The sequence below is a fragment of the Mesocricetus auratus genome, unplaced genomic scaffold (genome assembly GCF_017639785.1).
Source record: "Mesocricetus auratus isolate SY011 unplaced genomic scaffold, BCM_Maur_2.0 Super-Scaffold_100011, whole genome shotgun sequence".
NCBI lineage: Eukaryota > Metazoa > Chordata > Mammalia > Rodentia > Cricetidae > Mesocricetus > Mesocricetus auratus.
In genome coordinates, this window is record NW_024429195.1 from 57,911,742 (window position 1) to 57,936,943 (window position 25,202).

The 25,202-nt window shown below is 40.7% G+C and overlaps 2 protein-coding genes across 6 annotated transcripts in view; both read left to right on the forward strand.

Moving 5' to 3' along the window:
* Positions 1–851: 851 nt before the first annotated feature.
* Glipr1l2 (GLIPR1 like 2) lies at positions 852–20,090 on the forward strand. The gene is made up of 6 exons (XM_005067957.2): positions 852–1,103; positions 7,080–7,328; positions 13,761–13,864; positions 16,661–16,746; positions 18,935–18,961; positions 19,047–20,090. Exons 1-6 carry the CDS (start codon positions 870–872, stop codon positions 19,286–19,288), a joined length of 942 nt encoding a protein of 313 aa, XP_005068014.1. The 5' UTR covers positions 852–869; the 3' UTR covers positions 19,289–20,090.
* A 3,535-nt stretch (positions 20,091–23,625) lies between these two features.
* The window catches only part of Glipr1 (GLI pathogenesis related 1), a 28,968-nt gene continuing 27,391 nt past the window's right edge, over positions 23,626–25,202 (forward strand). For 2 of the 5 annotated variants that reach the window (XM_040754889.1, XM_040754894.1), the window contains exon 1: positions 23,626–23,757. The gene's annotated coding sequence lies outside the window, so the exon portion shown is untranslated. Of the gene's footprint in view, positions 23,758–24,462; positions 24,685–25,202 lie in introns of those variants that run through there. The other 3 variants (XM_040754893.1, XM_040754891.1, XM_040754892.1) reach the window with 3 other exon arrangements.

Sequence of the window (25,202 nt, forward strand, 5' to 3'; positions counted from 1 at the left end):
ACCAAGTCTCAGACTGCAATCCTGTGCCTTCCCTGTCTGGAAACTAAATCTCACATGAGATCCCTTGCTTCTTTTATATATCTCAAATTCTGACATTAAAGGCGTGAGCTCTGATTCATTCTCGAGTAGCCCAGGGTAGTCTTGGACTCGCGGAGATCTGCCAGCCTCTGCCTCCCAAATACTGGGATTAAAGGCTTGTGATCAAGTGCTGGGATCACCTTTGTGTGAGCTGTTTCTCTTTTAGACTGGATCAATTTCACGTAGCTCAGTGTGGCCTTGAACTAATAGAGACCCGTCTGTCTCTGTCTCCCGAGTCCTAGGATTTAATGTGTGTATCACCACTTCCTGACTCTATGGCTGTAGCTAGCATTGCATTTTGATCTTCAGTGGCTTTATTAAACGATAAACAAGATTTAATGGCACGATTGCTTTAGATAAATTACTTAAAGAGAATCTTCTGTCTCTGACAGAGACAACGATAAATACACTCACAACTCAATAGAAAAGAAAAACAAAAAAATAAAAGTGAGCAGGATGTTCATCACTAAAGCAGAAAGAATGACAAGAATGAGGATTCCCCCTTGCACAAAAACAAGATATCCTAGACCTGTTAGTCATTCAACACTTAGGGTACAAACTAATGTTAGATCAGTAAATGAAGACACACCCTTCAGTATCAAAGATCAACTCCAGATAATGCTCAATTAGTCTTGTGAGAAAAAAAAAAACATATACGCGTTTAACTCATGATTTTTTTCTCCCCACCCACTTCTCGCCCCTCCTTCTCTTCCTACTTAAGAGCCTTCTGCCGACCCGTAGATTGGCAGCAGGCTGGCGCATGCGCACTGGTTTGTCCTTGCTGGGTGACCATGAAGGCTTGTCTGCCTTCGTCTGTGGTGGCAAGTGCTCAGTCGCATCCCCTGACGCTAGGGGGTGTGCTGAAGCCATGGCTGTGGGAGCTGTGGCTCCTACTGATGGGCTCTGGCTTGAATGTCAACCCCCTGCCTCATGAAGAGGATGTAGACTTCATCAATGAGTACGTGACTCTCCATAATGAGCTCCGAGGCTCCGTCTTCCCGGAAGGGTCTAACCTGCGCTTCATGGTGAGGCCTGAAGGCTGCTTCCCAAACCTCCCAACACCCAGGCCACTTTATAGCGTGGGGAAACCCAAAACTACACACACATGTTTGAATTTTAAAATACATATACAACCACTGTCGCGCTGATACACGATCGGTTCCATGGTTTTACAGAGGACCAAGTATGGAAGAAGTTGAGATACTACTCCCCAGAGGTGCAAATTTTAAGGGACGCCGATTTAGGAATTGTAGTTTAATGCAACTGTGTTTTGTTGTTGTTGCTGTTGTTGTTTTCAAGCAATAAGAATCAACGCAACCTTTTCAATGACAAATCAAGTAAAAATGTTGAAGAGAGAATCCTTGGATCTGAATTAGTAGAAAGTGAGATACTCGGGGTGGTACAAATAGAAAGTCAGATCCTATTTTATTTAAAATTTTGGATGTTTTCCCATTGTAAATGTTTTCACATTAATTCTACCTTTAGAAAAAAAAAACTTGATTAATAGGCGTTTTTTTCCATTTCTTTCATTCTGGTTTTCAGGGGTTTTGTTTATTTGTTTTTATCACTGTATTGAATTTTGCTCCCACGGGCTTGTCTTAGGCCCCCTTGTTCAGTAGCTACTCAGGTATTATCAGGGTCAGAAGGCATTGGGGCTGGAGGACTCCATCATAACCAGAAACTTCTAAAGCCAAGGGCTGCAGTCAGAGGAACGGGACCTGAGACATATCATGCCTTGGGAGGAGGTGTGACTCCTGAAGTGCCCAAACGGTCATTAATTGGTTATTATCTAAACTTAATCCAAGCACACAATATGAAAAAGAAAAGGATATTTCCACCGCCCACTGTCGGTCTAAATGGGCTTCTCAAACATCTGGGTAGGAAAATGCCCTAGGAAAGCTGTTTGTTCTAAAGACTACAAGTCAATAAAGCCTGTCTAAAAGGTAGACTGGCATTGCCCACCCTCTGCCTTGTATACAGCTTGGCAGCTCTGTGTTCTGCACCATAAGCTGCCTGTCTCCTCTGAATTCTTTTCATGGAAATTGTAAGGACGGAGAAGCCAAGGGTAGTCTGGGAGGAGTGTCCTGAGACCCTGCCATGCTAAAACAGACCCTTATCTTGTTTTCTCTTTCAAAGAGAAAAGTCACCCTTTTTTTCTGCTTCTGTTCAACATCAGCTATTTCCTTGCTGCTATGGAGATTCCACAATAGCCATTAAAAATGATTGCAAAAATCCATATAAGCCAATTAAGCACTTGTAATTTACATTATAAATTACATAGGTCTGCCCTCCCTACAGATGTCCTTTCTGTCAACAAAAAATTTTGAAGGTGAATGTTAACAATATAATATTTTTTATTGAAATGTAGCAGGTACTATTGTTAAAGACTCTGGCAAATACAGCAAATACCAGCAACAGGCAAGTGTTATGTTTCTACATCTTGAGTATTTTCGATCATTTGCTAAATTGCATAAATTGATTATGAAGTGGGTTTTTTCAATTTTTGAAAAATTCTTTTGGATTTAATTTTTTGGTGTGTGTGTGTGTGTGTGTGTGTGTGTGTGTGTGTGTGTGTGTACCCATGTCTACACGTATAAACTGTGACAAGCATATATGGAGGTCAGAGGACAGCTTGAAGAGTTTGTTCTGTCCTGCTTTGTGGGCTCTGGGAATGGAACTCAGTTGCAGAGTGATCTCTCAGGACCTAACCCTACCTTCCGAATGCTGGCTCCATTGCTTGTCTGTTTTTTATTCACCTTCTCTATCTTGTGTAGTCAGTATTTTCCTCAGATAATCTTATTTGCTGATGATGGCTTTTGTTTTGTTTCTTTCCCAGCCGGTGTTTTGTATTTCCTACTCCTTGTTACTGTTTCACCAAGTGTGAATTACCCTTCCTTTTTAATACAGGTAAACACTGGTTTCTAGCAAAACCTTTGCAAGCTTTGTATGTGATCTCTGAAGCATAAAACATTTAAATAAAAAGAATAGAAAGCCCTAGACCCCCGTGAGCCTACATCATATAATTTAAAAATTTGAAATGGTACATTTTAGGTTTAGCTTAAGTTTGCTTGTTTCTTTCTAAATAAAAGCCCTGTGAGTTTCGTCTCAGTATTTTCTTCCTTCCTTTGCCCTGTTTCCAGTGCTTTCCTCTGTGTCCATCACCCAGAAAGAGGAAGAGAGCACAGTAGAGGGAGATGAGGGGACAGGCTAGACGTGTGGAGAGATAACAGAGCAAGTACAGGAGTAGAGAGACGGGTGTGGGAAGGAAGAATCTACAGATGCCTTCTCTCATTGTGTGGCTTGCTGGGGGGGGGGGGCCTGCAGGTGTCATACAGGGAAGGGAACCACACAAAGAGATAAGAATGAAATCGAGGATCAGACTCCCGGGAGTCTAATAACAGGAAATGTATTTACTCCCAGTATAATTTGGAAAAAGTTTCCTGGTATAATACAATCCCCATTGCACAAGGAAGCATAATTACATTGAAAATCAGCCCAGGGTACATATCATTTCTTTCAAGAAGATGGGTTCAGGGTCTGGCCTCATCTCAGTCGTACAGATAGGGTAGAGATCATTGGGTTTTTAGTCTCCTCAGTCCTAGCTGTGGCAGCTTGGGAGAGCTCTGTCTTCAAGGGTCATTTAGATTACTAGTCACCTTGGGTCTTAGCTGTAATAGCTTGATGTGGCCTGACCCAACAAATACCACAGATCACCAGGCAGTTAACCTCTTCTAATTCTCGGTTTTCTGGATGGAAGAACATATTTGTCATCTTTCCTATTGGAAAAATGATCCTGTGTGCTTAACATTCCTATGCATGTAACAGGTTGTCTATCTATTTATAGTTCAAGTCTTAAACCTAAGGCTAGAGAAAGAGTTCAGTAGTTAATACCATTTGCTCCTTTTGTAGAGGACTTGGGTTTGGTTCCCTGCTCTCACAGACTACTGTAACCCAAGTTTTAAGGAGCCCTAAGGCCCCCTTGTGGCTTCTTTGGGCACCAGGCATGCAGGTGGTACACATGTATGTATGCAGGTGAAACATACATGTAAAAATAAAAATAATCATTTGTAAAATTTCCTAAAACTGATGAAGTCTACTCTTTCCTTCATGCATATACTTTTGGTACTGTCTTAGAAAAAGCATTACTAAATCCAATTTATTAAATTTTTCTTTATATTTTTCTAAAAATGTTGTTATGACAATAACAATAAAAACAAAATGTAATTTCAAGTCTTACATTTAGGTCTTTCATCTATTTGTGATTTTTTGATATGGTATAAGATAAAAGCCCAATTCTATTCTTTGTGTGTGTGTGTGTGTGTGTGTGTGTGTGTGTGTGTGTGTGTGTGTGTGTCCAGTTTTCCCAGGCTTGATTTAAAGGACTGCTTTTTGTTCATCAATTGGTCTTGGCAGCCCGTGTAGCAGCCATGCTCCTGTGTGAGTGTTGGGATTTATTTTGGAGCTCTTTATCTCATTCCGCAGTCTGCCAATCGCTCTTCTGAGTTTGTTTTCTTTCAGGACTTTTTTTTTAATTCTATTCAGTGTCCCTTAAGAATCTATCTGAATTGCTTATGGTGGAGGGGGTCACACTATTAGAATATTTTGTGTAGTGAGCACACCTCAGTATTAAGACCCTGGCCATAGATACCAGTCTTTTCATTAGTGCTTTTTTAATTTTCTTTAGCAACATTCTATGGTTAAAAAAAGTCCAGTTTGGTTAAGGTTATTGTAGCATGAATAATAAGAACCCAGAGACAGATAATGGGGTTCAAGCTGAAGATTAGAAAAGCAAAGCAGCCAAACCACCATAGAGTTCTTACCTCTTCCAAGGCTAACAAAAGGGGGCGGATCCTGTCCTCAGCGTGACTGCAGACTGCAATGCTCTCCACCAAACCTCAGGCTCCCTAAGACTGTCCTGAGACTTCACCGAGTTCCTGCCTTATATTCCTCTCTCGTGCTGGGATTAAAGGCATGTCACCCCAAGTGCTAGAATCAAAGATGTGAGCTCTGTTTCTCTTTTAGACGAATTCACTGTCATGTAGCCCAAACTGGCCTTAAACTCAGAGATCCCTCTGCCTCTGTCTCCCAAATACAGGAATTAAAAGGTGTGACCACCACTGCCTGTCCTCTATGGCTAACTAGTGGCTTAAGTGTGTGGCTAACTAGTGTCTTTGTGTGTGCGCGTGCGTGTGCATCTAACTAGTTGCTTAGCTCTTAACTAGGTGTGTGGCTAACTAGTGGCTTAATGTGTGTGTGGCTAACTAGTGGCTTAGCTCTGCACTCTGATCTTCACGGAAGCTTTACTTGTTAGATTACAAACAAAATATCAATAGGTTATTATTACTTTTTTGATGCTATCATGGTGGAATTATGTGCCCAGTTTTTCTGTTCAGATAGTTGATTGTTAATGTCTACAAATGCATGTAATTGTGTATGCTAATTTTATGACCAGTTTACTCAAATCTTATTTCTAAATTTCCTTGCTCTCAAAATACATCCTGTAATAGTTCTCTCAGTTCCAGATTTCTATATCCAGGACAACCTTTACGTCTCACTCAGTAAAGCCTTTTGTTGTGTTTGTACATGTGTTCAGTATTGTGTGTGTGCGTGTGTATGTGTATGCATGTTTATTTGAGAGAATATAGAGGCCAGAGGAGGTTACCCAGTGTCTTCTGATGCTTTCAGTCCTATTCTTTTGAGACAGCATCTGCCACCACGCTCAAAGTTTTTTCTGCTGTGCTGACAGTCAGTGAATGGCTAATAAGAAAGTAACTTGAAAGGATGCCTCCTTTTTTTACTGTTTATATGTCTTTCTAAAAAATCATTTCCAACACCTTTTTGGTAGCATTTTCCCTTAAGACTATGGCAGGTTAAGTTTTAGATATCCACTTACGATTGTCAGCTTGAGCTCTCTGTAAAGTAAGAAATCATAGTGAAATGACAGACTGTGTGAGAACGGTGAGAAGGGAATATGAGATGTGTGGTGCTGGGAAAATAACTCTCAGTCCATAGACTCACTGTGTTATGCTCAAAGAGAAATCATAATTTTGCTCTGAAGTAAAATGACTGATTACTACAGATAAGACAGGAAGTTTTGTGGTAAGAACTTAATGAATAAAGAAAGTTGTCAGAAAAGTTGTGGGAAAGGAATTTCATGTGATGCTATAAGTAGACTGCGATTGGATGTACTTATTTAATGAGATGTTTTATGAGTGAATTTAAATGTCAAAAAGAGTTTGAAACAAGCTAGAGTGAGAGTATATGTGTGTACATATGTGCTTGTGAGTATGTGATACTTGTGTATGTGTGTGTTCACACTTGTGTATACGCATGTGTGTGCATGCATGCATGCACACATGTGTGATGCTTGTGTGTGGGCCCAGAAGTGCATGTCCAAACAGAGTCCAGAAGAGGGTATCAGGTGTCCTTTTCTCCACCTTACTCCTTTAGGACAGGGTATCTCCCTGAATCTAGTGTCATGGTTTTTTTCAGCTGGAATGGCAGCCAGGAAGTCCTAGCAATCCTCCTGCCTGTGCCTCCTCAGTGCTGGGAATGCAGCAACATGAGGACCAAATGTCCATTGACCTCTCATTTTGTATCTGAAAATAATAATCTATGTATAATGAATGCTCAGTAAATAGTTATTAGGCGAATGTTTTAGTTTACTAGGCACAAAAGACGGAGCATTAAATGTGTATATTCAGATCAAATTGTATGTGAGTTTATTATGTAGTCTGAAAAGGCTATATGAAATAGTACTAGAATGATTAGTTTAACCTTTCACTTAAATATTTCATTTACAGGCATATTCATGGGCTTTTGTCTTAGGAAGTAGTCATTTTATTACAAATATTGTTCAAAAAACAAAAAAGAGGGGAGGGAAATAATACAAAATTGGCCTAGTTCTTACCAAAATAGTAAACATCAAGAAAATAAAGTAGAGCATTAAAACAACATTATTTGTAATTATTTTGTTTTGTCTGATTTTTTGTGTGTTTCAGACTTGGGATGTAGCTTTATCACGTACTGCTAGAGCGTGGGGAAAAAAATGTACGAATCAGCGTAATACTCATTTAAACAAAGGGCATGAGTCCCATCCTGTATTTAGTGATATTGGCGAAAACATGTGGATTGGTCCTGAACAAGAATTTGCTACAAATATCGCTATCAAAACTTGGCATGAAGAAAGGAAAAGTTACAATTTTCACAATGACACTTGCTTTGGAGAGGACTGTTCTCATTATGTTCAGGTATCTGATTTGTATGTTGTTATTAAATTAGTAGATTTCTTAAGTGCTTTACCTGGTTTTCTGTTTTAAATTTATAAGCTCAAATGATAAAATAAAATGTTTAATCTTGTTTTATGTCTTTAAACATCCACTATTCCATCTATATTGTGAATCCTACAAGAAATAGCCATTGTCTGCATACCTTCAGATCAAGGGGGTTGTTCTGAAACTAGCTCATGATAGAAATAGTAGAAAGACTCTTAAAGGAAATGAATTACAAGTTACTGACCATGAGCAAGCATAAAAGGAGTCCTATAAATCAGTAGGTAGACTATGTAACTAATCGACTGACTTCTAGTGTTAGTTCCACCACCCAAGCCCAGGACTCCAGGTGACCCCTTAACCTCCAGGAATTCTCAGCCATCTTTAATTTTCTGTATTCACCTTTATTATTTTACATAGTAACTGAAGTAGGAGAAACCTTGTCTTTTTACCCACATATTCTCAACATGACATGATCCTGCTTAGTTTCTTCAGTAAGTGCTGATGTCAGAAATCAAAGAGATTTTTGAATGAACATTAATTTATTAAAATATGAGATGATCATCTCAATCAACTTATATTGTAAAGCATAATTTTGAAATTTCTTGGTGGTTTTGATTTCCACTCTTTCTTCTCTAGCAAATGAACTCTTCACAGAATTTTTGATCAGTTCTTTTTTAATCTGTTCCTCCTTCTTATACATAGCAGAGTTAGACTCCTTAATATAATTTTTATCCACCTCCTATTACTATATTGTTTTCTGTAATTCAAGTCACCAAGCCATCCACATCTCTTACATTGGACCTGCTAGACTTTGCTTCAACTCCTGCATTTTAGTATTCTATTTTGTTGTCTTTGCAGTATTGGGACTAGATCCCAGGGCCTCACACATGTTACTTAACAAATGCTCTACCTTTAGATTTTTTGTCTCTAGTTTCACTATATTGCTTTAAGAATTGAAAATTTAGCCTGGTGATGGTGGTGCACACCTTTATTTCCAGCACTTGGGAGGCAGAGGCAGGCAGATCTCTGTGAGTTCGAGACCAGTCTTGTCTACAAGAGCTAGTTCCAGAACATCCTCCAAAGCCACAGATAAACCCTGTCTTGAAAAACCAGAAAAAGAGGCTGAGTCTTCATCTCAGTGGCAGGAGCCAATGCTCCCTAGTCTCCTGCTCCACCCAACCAAGAGAGATGAAGGAGGTTACTTCATACTCATAACAGGAGAAATCAACCAAGATGAAGTCTCAATTCTGAACAACTATGCCCCAAATACAAAGCCATCCACGTTCATAAAAGAAACATTACTAAAATTCAAAGCACGTGTAAAACCTCACACACTTATAGTGGGAGACTTCAACACCCCACTCTCACCACTAGACGAAATCAAAAGACAGAAACTTAACAAGGATACCAAGGACCTAATAGAAGTTATGACCCAGTTGGGTTTAACAGACATCTATAGAACACTCCATCCAAACACAAAAGAATATACCTTCTTCTCAGCTCCACATGGAACCTTCTCAAAAATCGACCACAATACTTGGCAACATAGCAAATCTCAACAGGTACAAAAAAAATTGGAATAACTCCATGTATCTTATCAGACCACTATGCCTTAAAGTTAGAATTCAACAATAACACAACTCACAGAAACTGAATAATACACAATTGCACCACTCCTGGGTCAAAGAAGAAATAAAAAAAAATTGAAGACTTCTTAGAATTCAATGAGAATGACGACACAACATACCCAAACTTAGCACACTTTGAAAGCAGTGCTAAGAGCATTAAGTGCCCACATGAAGAAACTGGAGAATAGTCACACTACAGAATTAACAGCACAACTGAAAGCTCTAGAACAAAAGAAAGCAAACTCACCCTAGTGGAGCAGACACCAGGAAATGATTAAACTGAGGGCTGAAATCAACAAAGAATCAATGTAACAATGAGTTGGTTCTTTGAGAAAATCAACAAGATAGACAAACCTTTATCAAAATTTACCAAAATGCAGGGTATGAACATGCAAATTAACAAAATCAGAAATGAAAAGGGAGACATAACAATGACAGTGAGGAAATCCAGAGAATCATCAGGTCATATTTTGAAAAGCTGTACTCCACAAAATTTGAAAATTTAAAGGAAATGAACAATTTTCTGGATAAATATCACCATAATTAAATCAAGAACAGATAAGCAATTTAAATAGAACTATAACACCTAAGGAAATAGAAGCAGTCATCGAAAGTCTCCCAAGCAAAAAAAAAAGCCCAGGGCCAGATGGCTTCAGTGCAGGATTTTACCAGAAATTCAAAGAATAGGTTATACCAATTCTCAAAGTATTCCATGCAATGGAAGCAGAAGAGTCTTTGCCAAACTCTTATTACGAGGCTTCAATAACATTGATACCAAGCCACACAAAGACACAACTAAGAAAGAGAACTTCAGACCAATATTCCTCATGAACATTGATGCAAAAATATTCAATAAAATACTGGCAAATCGGATCCAAGAACACATCAGGAAACTCATCCACCATGATCAAGTAGGCTTCATTCCACGAATGCAGGGATGGTTCAACATACAAAAATCCATCAATGTAATGCACCATATAAACAAGCTGAGAAACAAAAATCATATGATCATCTCACTAGATGCTGAAAAAGCCTTTGATAAAATCCAACACCCCTTCATGATAAAGGTCTTGGCGAGATCTAGGATAACAGGAGCATACATAAACATCATAAAAGCTATATACAGCAAACCAACAGCCAACATCAAACTGAATGGAGAGGAACTCAAGGAAATTCCTCTAAAATCAGGAACAAGGCAAGGTTGTCCCCTCTCCCCATACCTCTTCAATATTGTGCTGGAAGTTCTAGCTAGAGCAATAAGACAACAAAAGGAGATCAAGGGGATACAGATTGGAAAGGAAGAGGTCAAACTTTCACTATTTGCAGATGATATGATAGTTTACATAAGTGACCCAAAAAAACTCTACCGGGGAACTCTTACAGCTCATTAACACCTTCAGCAAAGGGGCAGGATACAAGATCAACTCAAGAAAATCAGTAACCCTACTATATACAGATGATAAAAGGGCTGAAAAAGAAATCAGAAAAACATCACCCTTTACAATTGCCACAAACAACATAAAATACCTGGGGGTAATGCTAACCAAACAAGTGAAAGACCTGTTTCGCAAGAATTTTGAGTCTTTAAAGAAATAAAGAAAAGAAGACACCAGGAAATGGAAAGATCTCCCATGCTCTTGGATAGGTAGGATCATGTAGTAAAAATGGCAATCCTGCCAAAAGCAATCTACAGACTCAATGTAGTCCCCATCAAAATCCCAGCACAATTCTTCACAGACCTTGAAAGAACAATACTCAACTTTGTATGGAAAAAAAAACCAGAATAGCCAAGACAACCCTGCTCAACAAAGCAACGTTTGGAGGCATCACCATCCCTGACTTCAAGCTCTTAGAGCTATATTCCTGAAAACAGCTTGGTATTGGCACAAAAATAAACAGGTACACAAATGGAATCAAATTGAAACCCCTAAGATTAATCCACAAACCTATGAACACCTGGTTTTCACCAAAGACGCTAAAATTATACAATGAGAAAAAATAGCATCTTCAACAAATGGTGCTGGCATAACTGGATATTGGCATGTAGAAGACTGCAGATAGAACCATGTCTATTGCCATGCACAAAACTTAAGTCTAAATAGTTCAAAGACCTCAACATAAATCCAGCCACACTGAACCTCTTAGAAGAGAAAGTGGGTGGTACCCTTGAAGGAATTGGTACAGGAGACTGCTTCCTGAACATACCACCAGTAGCACAAACACTGAGATTGACAATTAATAAATGGGACCTCCTGAAACTGAGAAGGCAAAGGACACAATCAGCAAGACAAAAAGGCAGCCCACAGATTGGGAAAAGATCTTCACTAACCCCACATCTGACAGAAGGCTGATCTCCAGAATTTACAAAGAACTCAAGAAGCAAGTCTCCAAAATACCAAAGGACCCAATTAAAAAGCAGGGGACTGAACCAAATAGAGAATTCTCAATAGAGGAGTATAAAATGGCTGAGAGACACTTAAGAAAGTGCTCAACATCCTTAGCCATTAGGGAAGTGCAAATGGAAACAACTCTGAGATATCATCTTACTCCTGTCAGAATGGCTAAAATCAAAAACACTAATGACATCTTATGTCAGAGAGGATGTGGAGAAAGGGGAACACTCATCCATTGCTGGTGGGAATGCAAACTTGTACAGCCACTTTGGAAATCAGTATGGAGATTCCTCAGGAAAATGAGACTCAGTCTACCACAAGACCCAGCAATTCCACTCTTAGGCATATAACCAAAATATTCCCATTCACACAACAAGGATGTCTTTTCCACTATGTACATAGCAGCATTATATGTAATAGCTAGATCCTGGAAGCAACCTACATGCCCCACAACTGAAGAATGGATAGAGAAAATGTGGTGCATTTACACAATGGAGTGTCAGTGGAAAAAATAATGGAATCTTGATATTTGCAGGCAAATGGATGGCACTAGAAAAAACCATCCTGAGTGAGGTAACCCAGACACAAAAAGACAAACATGGTATGTACTCACTCATATATGGATTTTAGATATAGATCAGGGGAGTGTCAGCCTACAATCCCAGTGCCAGTGAGTCTGGGAAACAGAGAGGTTCCCAAGAGAGATGCATGATACCCCAGAGATGTGGAATGAGCCAAGATCTCCTGAGCAGATTGGGAACATCGGGGGAGGGAGAGATAACCTGGAAAAAGAGAGGGGGAGAAGAGGAGAGGAGAAGAAGGCATGGGGAGAAGGAAGGTTGAGTCCAGGTAAGAATAGAGGAGAGCAGGATGAGAGATACCATAATAGATCAAGTCATTATAGGCTTGAGGAGAGAGCTGACACTAGTGAGATCTCCATAGATCTACAAGGATAACACCAACTGGCAAAGTAAGCAGTAGTGGAGAGACTACATTAATAGCCCCTCTTTGATGATAAGGTTGATGACTACCCTATATACCATCCTAGAACTTTCATCCAGTGACTGATGGAAGCAGAGACAGACACCCACAGCTAAACACTGAACTGAACTCCTGGAACCTAGTGACAGAGATGGAGGAGTGATGAGCTAAAGGGTGAAGACCGTGCTGGTGAAACCCACAAAGACAGCTGACTGGACAAGGAGGAGCTCTTGAACCCCAGACTGATGGCTGAGAGGCCAACAGGGGACTGATCCAGACTCCATGAATGTAGTGTCAGTGAGGAGGCCTCAGAAACCTCTGGGGTCTTGGGTAGTAGATCAATGTTTACCATGGTGCATGAATGATCTTTGGGAGCCCAATCCAAATAGAGGGATGCTCTCTCAGCCTAGACACATGGGGGAAGGGCCTAGGTCCTGCCCTGGATGAAATGACAGACTCTGGAGACCCCCCCATGGAGGGCCTCACCCTCCCTGAGGAATGATATGGGGATTGCGGGGGGGCTGGAGGTGGCTGATGGAGGGAAAAGGGAGGAGGGGTGGAAGAGGGAGCCGGGATTGATATGTGAAGCATTCATGTTTCTAATTTAAATAAAAACATACATTGAGGAAAAAAAAAGAAAAACCAAAAAAAAATTTGAAAATTTAAAACCAACAACAATTTGTTAAAAACTGAGTAGGAGACAGAAATGGCTCCCCTTCCCCACAGCCAAAAAAAGAACTTATTCTTCACTTGGAATTTTACTAATATTGAGATCACACAGAGAATTTCTGGAATATCTCTCATTATTCCAGTCCCTTTCCCCACCCCCATCCTCCACCCCCCATAATACAGGGTCTATTTTTTCTGTTATAGAGCTCATATCTCCTCTAGGTCTTTCCTAATGCAAAGCCCATACTTTGTTCGCTTTGTGATCCAGCTTCCTCTACAAGAGGAGGGATGGATGCTGGTGTCATTGTTACACTTTCCTCTTGCTTGCTTCCTGCCTATTATTCCTCTTTTCTCCCTTCTGCTAGAAGCTTCCACTTTACAAAGCTTTCCCTCTTCTCTCTCTAATCTTTCATCCTCACTGCCAAAGCCCTAAAACTGTCCAATTTGGCAAGTTGGTATTGGCAAATCATCCCATCAGACTTGATTTCCACTGCCTCAGAGCATTGGACTTCCGTGTTCTTCAGCTCTTTCCATAATATGAAACTATGACAATATTGACGTAAAGACACTTGGGAAATGCTCCCTAAACTCACGACACTGGCCTTGCCTGGGTCAAAAAACAAATTGTGATAGTCCTTGAATTTATTGGTTAAAGATTCCGTGTGAATGGAATATAGTATGCATAACATAAATACTTCTAAGTAAATCTTACATTTTCTTTGTCATGTTTATTTCAGCTTGTTTGGGACAGCTCCTACAAAGTTGGTTGTGCTGTGACTCCATGTTCAAGAATTGGAAATATCAAAGACGCAGCACTTTTCATATGCAATTATGCACCAGGGTGAGTGATAAAAAAGTTGAAATAAAATGAGAATATTTCAATGTTAGGTTTTCCTAACTTGTAATATGTGTTTGAAAAGAACCAACTCCTAAAAGTTATCCTCTGACCTCCACAGGCTCACCGTGGCACCCCCATGTGCGTGTGCCTGTGTGTATGTGCACACACACATAAATAATAAACAAACATTTTAATTTTTAAAATCACCTGAGAAGTGGGTAGAGGTCGGGGGTGGTGGCGGAGGGGGGGTGTTAGGTGGCAAATAGAGCAAACAGAAAAACAATGGCATGTTAAATATTCTGGAATTGACTCTAGGGATTGGCAAGTCACTGGAAGGTTATAAGCAGTTGACCACCATGGTCTTATTTATGCTTTAAAAAGAACAGTTTTTGTAAGATTACTCTGGATGCTCCGTAGAGTGTGGGCTAGAGAGAGAGAGAGCACATGCAATCCAGGCGTCCCCTTATTGCAGACATGGACAATGGTGTCTGGAGGCAGGCTTAGCATATGGACTGACTTCCTACTGCTGCACATTAAATAACACAATCGCAGTGCTTATGAACAGCATCCACTTACTATCAAGACTCATAGGTCATGAGTTCAGCTGCATAATGCCTGGGTTTAGTGCTTAGGACCTCAAGGACCAAAATCAGTGTGTCCACTACAGTGGAGGAATCCTGTTTCCAAACTCATTCAGGCTGTTATCTTGAAGGAATTCAGTTCGGTAAGGCTGTGGGACTCAAGTTCCAATTTGCTTCCCGAATGTCAGCCTAACATTTCTTTCATTTGCTAAAAGTTCTGTATTCCTTAATACATGCCCCTCTACACACACACACACACACACACACACACACACACACACACACACACACCATCAGGTAAACAAAGGCAAAGCCTCATACTTCAAATGTTTGATTTCTATGCTGTAATCAATCAAAGAAAACTCTGCTTTTAAAGCATGTTAGTGATTATCTCAAGCTCACCTTGTTCTATATGAGAAAATTATGATTAAAATCCATAATACTCAATATCCCAAGACTTACATATATATACAGAGGTAGAGGATCTTGGGTTTTGTTTTTAGGGATCTATCATATTATTTTTAAAATAATATTTTAGTGGCAGAGATTGAGAAGTGGCATTTAAGACATTCAGGATGTAGTTATTAAGCTTTCTTTTCTTTTCTACTTTTTTTCTGATTTTTCAAGACAGAGTTTCTCAGTGTAGCCTTGACTGTCCTGGAACTCACTTTGTAGACCAGGCTGGCCTTGAACTCACAGAGATCCACCTGCCTCTGCCTCCCAAGTGCTGGAATTAAAAGGCCACCACTGCCCTTTTTTAAAAAATTTTATTTGCATTGGTACTTTGCCTGCATATACGCCTACTTGAGAGTGTCAGATCTTTGGAATTACAGATAGTTGTGAGCTTGGAATTGAACCGGGTCCTTCAGAAGAACAGTCAGTGCTCTTAACCACTGAGCCATCTCAAAATAATAATAATAACAATAATAATAATACTTTAGTAACTCTTTGGGAATTTGGTGGGGAATTTTATACACTGTATCTTAATCACATTTACTTCCACAGCAGCCCCCCCCCGCCTCCCACTTCATGTCCTTTTTGTTTGTTTTTAGAAAAGACTATCTCATAGCAGATGTCTTCTTGGCTCTTACAGTCTTTCCACTTCTTTTCTTCAAAGCTCCCTGAGTCTTTAGTTAGAGGATGTATTATAAAGGTATTAGCTGGGGACAGGGATCCCACAGTCAATTGATTTCTGCATCGGCATTTGGAACAGTTGTGATTTTCTGCAATGGTGTCTGTATTAGAGCAACACAACTTGCAGGATGAATATATATATATATGTATATATATATATGGTTTATTGGAATGACTTATAGGCTTCAGTCTAGCTAATCCAACAATGATTGACTGAACAGAAGTCCAAGACTGAACAGAAGTCCAAGAATCCCATAGTTGCTCAGTCCACAAGGCTGGGTCTTTCAGCTTTTGTATATGCTAGAATCCCAAAGCAGGCTCTCATGCCAGTGAAGGAATGGACATGCTAGCAAGGAGAGGGCAAGCATGAAAAAAGCAAGTTTCCTTTTTCCATGTCCAGAGAAGGTGTGGTCCAGATTAAAAGTGTGTCTCTCATCCCAGGATCCAGATCAAAGGCGTGTGTCCTCCTACCTCAAAGGTCCAAACTAAAAGTGGATTCACCGACTTTAAACCAAGCGAAAAATCTCTCACAGGTGTGTCCTCCATTTCTGGATTATAATTCATTCCAGATGGAGTCAAATTGACCACCAAGAACAACCATCATGGACTCTGTCTACTGCCTAGAGAAGCTTCTTGGGTGAGAGTGGAAACTGACCTATCTGTGGCTAGACGGGTGAGTCTCTAGACTGCAGTTAGAAATTATACTGGTTTAGGCAAGGGACAGTAATAGGAAGTCTCAAGGTTCCATGGCTTCACCAGCTGTAGGTAGATGGCTCAGTATACAGTTCCAGGCATGAATTCCTTCCTGTCAGTTGGGGCTTCAGCCTAATTAGGTGGCTGTTGCTGGATAATGAGGTTGGTTCCATGCAGCATTGTGAATAGAGCTGCAATGAACATTGACATGAAATATCTTTACATACAGCCACTCAGAGTTGAATCTATTTTAACTCGATCATCTTCTTAAAATGGTTAAACGGGGAAATGTCACTTAATTGACATAAGTCAATAACGCCATTAACATTTATCTAACAAACATTAAATAGCATAGAAACTGAGTGTTTTCTTACTTTCTGTTTTCTTCTAGAGGAACTATGACAAGGAGGCCTTATCAGGCAGGGGAATTTTGTACTCGGTGTCGCTCTGATGACAAGTGCACAGATCTTCTATGCAGTAAGATAAAAATAAATCCATAAGATGTAAGACAGTAAGGGGGTTGACACTCATGATCCCAACTCTGATGCTTTCACTACACTGTCAAAGCGGTGTCATCCATAGTCTTCCACTCTGCGGAGCCTTCTCTGCCCTCCTTGGCCCTATTGCTCCCCCTAGGAAAATATAAGAATCTCAGAATTAAGGAACTAACAGTTACGCTCTGAAAGAACTTCCCAACTAACTCCTTAAATAGTGGCCGGTTTGACAATGGCTTCTTTAAAAAATAATATTCCAAAATATTCATAAAAATAAAAAATAGTACAGTAGCATATTTAAGAACTTTTTTAATTGTTCTGCCTCCCTTGGGAGAAGCTCCTAAAGTATTCAGAGGAAAAATTGTAGAGTGTGTATCTGATTAATTTTTCTTTCTTTTTTTCTTTTCTTTTTTTTTTTTTTTTTTTTTTTTTTGGTTTTTACGAGACAGGGTTTCTCTGTATTGTTTTGGAGGCTGTCGGTCCAGCCCGGCCTCGAACTCACAGAGATCCGCCTGCCTCTGCCTCCCGAGTGCTGGGATTAAAGGCGTGCGCCACCACCACCACCGAGCCTAATTTTTCTCTTACTTTTTCCAAATATAAGAACTTACAATAAAATGGGAGAAAAATTCATATCCATTATATCCACAAAGGAGACTTAGAAGCTGATAGACATGAGCTTTAAGAAGACTCAATGGTCAGGAAGCTCAAACCCACCAGTTACTCTGGTTCCATGAGACACAGCACCGTCTAGCCCCCACTGGCTCAGGCATGTGTATGCATGCACATATATCACATAAAAGCACACACATAAACTAAAATCTTTTCTTCCAAAGCCAATAAGGAACATATCTATAAATGAATTTAAATTTTGTTTAAATATTTAATCAAATACAAATATAAAATAAGAATGCAATAAATGAAAACGAATGGTGACAAGTGAAGGAAGGTGGCAAGAAAGAAGGCTCTGTGACATTGTTGCTTCCACTAAATGATCTATAAACACAGTACCCATGCAGCAGGACGAGTACCTACACACCGTATAGAGAAGGATTTTTGTTCTTTGAAAGATGCTCTGATATAGGACTCACCACATAAAGTATGAAGGACCAAAACCAAAATGCTAAAATGATATCAAAGGTGCAACAGACTTCAGGTCATCTCCAAAGAGCCTAAGAAATGAATTCTGAATTTCACCATAGAGATAATATCAATGCAAGACAAAGCCCTCATTGCCATTGCACTTTCCACAATCGTCTGTCCCCTCATTTACTGTCCTAGTGGAAGTAGAGAATGATCGGCTTAGAAAGGGAGTGGATCCGGATGGGAGGGGAGGTGGGAAGGAAACGGGAAGACAAGGGGGAGGGGAAACTGTAATCAGGGGGTATTATGTGAGAGAAGAATCTATTTTCAATAAAAGAAAAATGACTATCTGACCCTCCCCACCCAGTTGAGCAGCTGAAGAAATTTGTCTACTTTCAAATGTAATTACCTCATTGGGGAAAAAAAAAAACCTAACTAAAATCAGTGAATCATAGGCAGTAGACTTAATCTTGCTGTTTCAGAAATGAAAATGAGCCAAAATGAGAACTAAGAATTGCATGAGAAATGAGTAAACCCATATTAATCTGGAGTACGGTAAATGGAGGACGATGGAAGAGCTGTGGTTCTCCGCCTTCCGGTAGAGTGGGAAGGGTCTTTAGAGGATGGAATTGAAGTATTTAGCTAAGGTGACACAGTGCTTTTGGAGACGGTCAGTACTAGAATCCTTTATGTCCTTAGCCCCACATTTCTCTAGACATTTTTCTAGGCTGGCTTCTACTGAAAAGAAGGTTGTAGACTAATGTTGGCTACTAGCAGGAACAGGATATCAAAAGCTTTAGTGGTTCTCAACCTTCCTAATGCTGCCACCCTTTAATACAGCTTCTCATGTTGTTTTGACCCCCAAGCATAAAATTACTTTCATTGTTGTTTCATAACTGTAATTTGGCTACTGTTATGGATTGAAATGCAAATATCTGATATGCAGGATATCTAATCTTCAACCCCAAGTTGAGAACCACTGCCCTACATTCTAAGAGCATAAAGAATGGTGACAGTACTAATGAGAAAATTCTTATAGAGGTAGAAAAAAATTTCTGTATTTCTTTATAGCCTTTTATTTTTCTTTCTAGGTAATGCAGAACGTGACCAAGCCACATGTATGTATTGTTGTCCTTTATTTCTTAAACAAGCTAAGCGTTTTATATGAAATCTAGCTTTCTTCAATTGCTTCTTTATTTACAGATTATCAATTCTGGTATCCACGTTGGGAAGTGCCCCGACCACTTGTGTGTGATCCTCTATGCTTATTTATCTTTTTACTGAGAATAGCATGTTTTGTGCTCTGTGTCATCATTGTTTTGATAATGCAGTCTCAATTTCCAGATATCTTAGCTGAAAAGCAGATGATTTCTGAGATTAAAATATTTTCAGCAGAAGAGGAGAAAGAGTCCAATGAGGAAGAAGAGGAAGAAGATGAAGGCTAGGGAGAAGACAGCCTAACAGAAGCCAACGCCCAATAGAAAAAAACAAAATCCCAGACAGCCTAACAGAAGCCAACGCCCAATAGAAAACAAAATCCCAAAATGTTGAAAAGTAGAATGTTGAACTTTAAGAGGAAAATATACAAGCCTTGATTGTGATTTTTTCAACACTTATTTAACAAATTTAAATTGAAAAACAAAAACAGTGTGAATACAAAGCTTGCATCGTACAGAGACTAGTAAGCTCTTACAGACCCAGAGGGCAGATAATAGGAACAGCTACAACAACACAAGGTTGACTCAAGAGTTCCTTGTGGTATCTGGTAAAAGGAGGGACTATTTATATTTACATCTCTCTGTGTAGCCCTTCTATATGCATTAGCAAGTATCTGAAGTATTCAGTTAAATGAAATTGTCCATGTAAGATGGTTAGGACCATTACAAGTTTAGAATAGCCATTTGATTGACAAGTATTACCTTGTTTTTATTGTTACTATTATAGTTGTCAGTAGTGATTGTATGTGATATTTCAATATGATATCAAAACATCAAATGTTGTATATATTTTATGTACATTTGTGAAACAATTTACTTGACATTTGCCCTTCCTGTTAGAAAATAAATGTATAATTTCTTCTTCATGGCCAGTAATTCATGAAAGATTTGCTGTAATTTTTGTCTTATAGGTTCAATAAATCCCAAACTAATTCATTGTAAATAAACAATATAACTGCTTCTAAGTTTATATGATAAAGTGAATTGCAAGTAATTAATTATAGTTAGTGTGTTTAGTAGATGTTTACACAATTATAGGAAAAGTAAGTATCCATATGAATGGTAATACTAATAATTTAATTGAATAAAATGTTAGCCTGGCAAAATATACAAAATGACATCTGTTCTTATAAATTCCAGGCATTTCTAGTTATGTCTAGCATTATAGTAAAAGCTTTTTCTAAAGTTAGGCAAATGATAATTATACAAAAATAACAAATAAACCAAAGAACCACTAGCCTAGACTACCCTCTTTGACCTAAGTTTCTAAGGTTTTACTTTTTTTTTTCATTTCCCTTGTTTCTCACGAGTTCTAGATTTTAGAAATTGTAGTTTTTCCATTAGAGAGTCACCTACTTCTACCTCACATCCTGGGGAAGGGGTGGAGTCGAGAAATGGAGACACATTTTATACTGAGTGTATTGATTGTTATCATTGTGCATTTGTATTCTACAAGATAGCTTCCCAGGGCACCTCCATGCAGTTAACACTCAGAGCCATTCTGTGGAGCTATCATTGTTTCTTCACTTAAAATGAGACACCTGACTTTGCTGTGTGAAATGTTTAACCGAGCCAGAATTAACAGCAACTTAATTTCTGAACATTTTGATGCATTTATACTTATAAACTCTTTTTGACAACATGTCTAGTTTTCACAGTTGGCCAGCTTGTTTTATATCAAAGAATTTGCATTGCAATGTTCTCTAGCCTCAGCGTGCTGGTTACACACACACAATAATGAATCACTTGGCAGCACCCTTCACATCACCTCATCAGGTAAAGGTGTCACATGTCCTTGACTTTTGTTTCCCAAGTGTTATGCTAGGTGTCATCTCTAGTTTTCCTCAAACTCATGTTCTGGGACCATTGGTTTCTAATTTTCCTTTTTTAGTAAACAAATTATAGGTTAATCTCTCTGTGAGCCTGTGAGATTAACACAAAAGCCAAAGATGTCTGGGAGAATTTGCCTTTTTTCTGTCTCAATGGTATTGAGTTCGGGAATGCACTTTAATAAAGGTACTCTTGTCCTGAAGATTTGTCCTGGTTCATGCATGAAAGTAGTGTGCATTCTGTTCTGCATCATGAAACTCTTTGATTGTTTTTGAGACAGGGTTTCTCTGTGTAGCTTTGGTGCCTTTTCTGTAGACCAGGCTGACCTCGAACTCACAGAAATCCACTGCCTCTGCCTCCCAAGTGCTGGAATTACAGGCATGCACCACCACTGGCTGGCTCTTGAGAGTCCTGAAATGCCCCTGGCCCTGGTAGACTAATCTCTTTCAAGTGTCTGCAGTAGATTACGTGAAGCAATGCTCCAGCATGTCTGGGCTGGGAGAAAGGAAGAAAAGCTTCTGTGGTGGTCTTTTTCCTGAGGATGGGGAGAGTCTCCGCACTCCAACCCCTCACCTATGCTCTGTAAGTCATCTCAGTAAACTCATTAGTTTCCCCCAGATTGACCTTAGGTGGAATTTTACCTTGATTTGTCCTTGGGACCTGAAGAGGAGAGGGAGGCATTGTTCAAGTCTCCCCATGGAAAGTGATTTTAGCAACACTTGGCTAGACAGCGGCATAGGACAAAACTGAGAATGAGTTTGAGAAAAGCAATGGTATTGTTTTCCTAATGCAAGGAATGATAAAAACAAATGAAATGAAGTTGATTTGGGGGATCATTACAAAGACAATTTTGACCTAGTGGTTATCCCTATAGGATAGTGGGTGTAGTAGTTGGGACATGAACAGTGCAGAGAGTAGTGAGAAATGTCACTAGGGTCAGGCCGCCTGGGCAGAGGCTGTCTGTAGGGGAAATCTTAGAGTGATAGTCTTCTAGGCATGAAGTGGTATGTCTGATTGATGGATGAGGTCTGCCCTGTGTGTGCAGAGATGCTGTGAGAATATCAAAGGTCTAAAATAGACATTAAAAGCCTTCAGAGTAGCACACCAAGAGCAAAAATATCAGCAAGGAGCCACAGAGGCAGCCTGGGCGCTGCATTGTATAACAAGGCCAACCGCAGGTACAAGGAGGGAATTGAAGCCAGACATGAATGTAAGCTTGGAGTCTCAGCTACTGGCCTGCGACTTTGCAGGTAAACTGGATGAAAGTGGAGGAAAAATGGAGGTATTCACCTGCTGCCTTATGAAGTTGGGGACCGAAGGGGAAGAGGGTCCAAATTACAGAACCCCTCCTGGGACACCAGACCCCTGGGAGGAGTCAGCTGGCTAAGGAAGGGGGTTGCCTAGAAGTAGCAGAAGGCTCTCCTCGGGTCCCTCCTAGCTTTCATCCAGAGAAAGAGAAAGCATCTGTCCAGTAGGCTGACAGCGGTCTTACAGTAGTGGTCTGGAGCCAGAGACTGTGGTAATCAGAATATTCGGTGGCAGGAGCTGCTGGAGTTGGGGAAGGCTTTCCAAGAAGCGGTGGAGGAGCCCCCTTGCCACCTGCCTTGTGAGGCTGTGGGACACGTGAGCAGACGAGATCCGCTCGAGCGCTGCCGAAGCAGAAAACTGGGCGATATAACCCAACCATCCCTTCTTGAGGAAAAGGCTTCACAGTCTAAGGCTATCTCAGGCAATTATGTGGACTGGCTCACACAAGCCTCTAGGGACTAGTGTTTACGCTAGCTGGGGTCCTCAGGAATATTTAAAAGGTTCACAAGGTGCTAAAGCAACAGGAGCAAGTTGAGAGGGGAACAAGCCAGGCAAAGCGCCTCTCCACACTTCCCAAATACAGATGTGGCTGGACTTGCACTCAGCCAGAGTCCTTGGGGACAAAACTGGTGGGCAAGGGAACGCTGTGCTGGTCAGTCTATGGAGGGCTTTAAAACCAGACCGGCAATTCGCTCCAAGAGTAAAGAAAACAGGTAACCAAAAGGTGCAGGCAATTCCTATTGCATGCCCCCTGCAAAGGGAAGTCTCAGGATGAGAATCTTCCTAGCTACTCCCCTGAAGAGGTGGCCAAGGCGGCCTGTGGTTTTGAACTTCTATAATAGCCTCACATTCCCAGGGACCAAAGGACTTTAAAGTGCTTCCCCAAGGATTATCTCCATGCTCCCACTCTTCGTTTTGGATGGCTCCAGAACGTTGTTCTGCCCAGCCTCTGTATAAAGGTCGCCTCACGTACAAATAGCATAACGCTAAACTTTGAGTGTTTTATTGAGTCGGAGACTTGGATAAGAGACAGGCAATTGCAGCTGGGGCGGAAGAAGCAAGCATGGAAAAAGGCCAGGTGTTGCTGTGGAATTCTAGGTGTGGCTGGGAAAGGTCCAAGCGCAAGCAAGCGATAACCATCAAAGTAATGGGGGAAGTTTGCAGTAGCCTGTGCCTCCAAACGTTCAAGAGTATCCAAAAGGTAAAAACGTGCTCCTAGAAGCCAAAAGGAGATCAATTGATATGCCAGCTGGTTTTTATGTCACCTTGTCACAAGTTAGAGTCATCTGAGAGAGGGACCCTCAATTGAGAATATGCCTCCCTAAGATCCGGCTGTAGATTATTTTCTTAATTAGTGGTTGGTGTGGGGAGGGTCCAGCCCACTGTGGGTGGAGACACCCATGGCTGCTGGTTCTATAAGAAAGCAGCTCCTGCCTCCAGCTTCCCCACCTGAGTTCCTGGTCCAACTTCTTTCAGTGATGAACTGTGATATGGAAGTGTAAGCAAAACAAACCCTTGCCTCCTCAAGTCACTTTTGGCCTTGGTGACCCAGCAGTCACGTAAGTAAGACCACTGGGAATCTCGGTGTCCAGAATGGGTTACTTTCCTCAGGGTTGTGGGTGACAGAGGTTTTAGAGGCCACTGAAACAATAAAGACCTTTGCCACCGTTGTTAGTTGCATTCCAGAAAGAATGTTAAGACTCCATTGCTTAAAGAGATCCGATGCATTGGCTGCCAGACTTGGAGAAACAAAGCCAGGACTGGGATGGAAGTGCCTCCTCCCTGCTAGCTAGCTCCTGGGATGCCAGAAGTTGCTAGGCACACTGGGGGAATGGAGGCTAGAATTCTCGTTCAGGTTGGGAAGGAAGCGCCAGGCAGAGCGTGTCAAATAGAGCCATAGTTGGCATGAGTGAGTATGGTTAGACCTAAATTTCTGATTGGCCTGAAGGGCAGCTTCACAGGGGGAAGGTCACATTGGTACAGGGAAGCAAACGTTTGCAGCCAGGGAAGCCATAGGTTTCAGTGGTGAAGCGACTGCTGTGCTTGGATAAACATGTCAGCCAAAGCGCTTGTCCACATTTGTGCTCACAATCGTTTGTTACTGCAGCCCGTGTCCATTTGGAAAGTGTTCTGTTCCTGCTTTCATCCTTTTCCTCACCTGTGTTTTGTCGTAAGAGAGATGCGATGATGACCACCACCACCTCCCCTCCCCCTCGTAATTTGCTAACAGCTGAGAGGTGAAGGCGAAAGGAAAGGGCACAAGGGTTTGTTCCCTCAATGGATTTACAGAGCAGACATCCATGCCACCTTGTGGAAGAGGAGGCCAGAAAGGGTATGAGAGCAGAAGGAAATGATAGTCACGTTGGATGTTGTGCAGGTATATCCACCAAACCAAACAGCTGCCATCTTGAGACATTCAACTGTGCCTGCTTGCAAATGATCGTCCTAGCTGGACTTATTGCCTAGTTACATCGCCTCCCAGAGGGGTGAGGAGGGGAAAGGGAGGGTCAGGAGACTTACCTGAGTACCCAGTCTATCTATCCCTGTCACCTGTTGTATGTAACTTTGCCCTTACTGTACAAGGCCTCTGGAAAGGGGTTAGAATGTATAATAGGAGGGGGAAGGAGATTAGAGGACGGAGGACCCCATTAGTGCAGTTATGGGAAAGTCATCTCTACTTGATAGAGTTGTGGTGTGATTTTGGGGAAAGCCCCACACTGTAGTAACCCCTCACCTATGCCCAGCAAACTCATCAGTTCTCCAGGGTGAACTTTGGTGGAATATACTTGAGTCTGTCATTGAGACCTTAGCTGGAGGCTAGACGTCCTTTATGTCCCTTAAAAGAATTTTAACAGCATCTGCTAAAATAACACATTTCAAATGTTTTGTCTGATAATTAAGATATTCATAAGTCCAATACAGAGGTTGATAATATGGGCCTGCTAAGGGGATTAAAGATAGTCTGACATGACTTGGGCCCGGGATCTTCAGCATTCCATCTCTC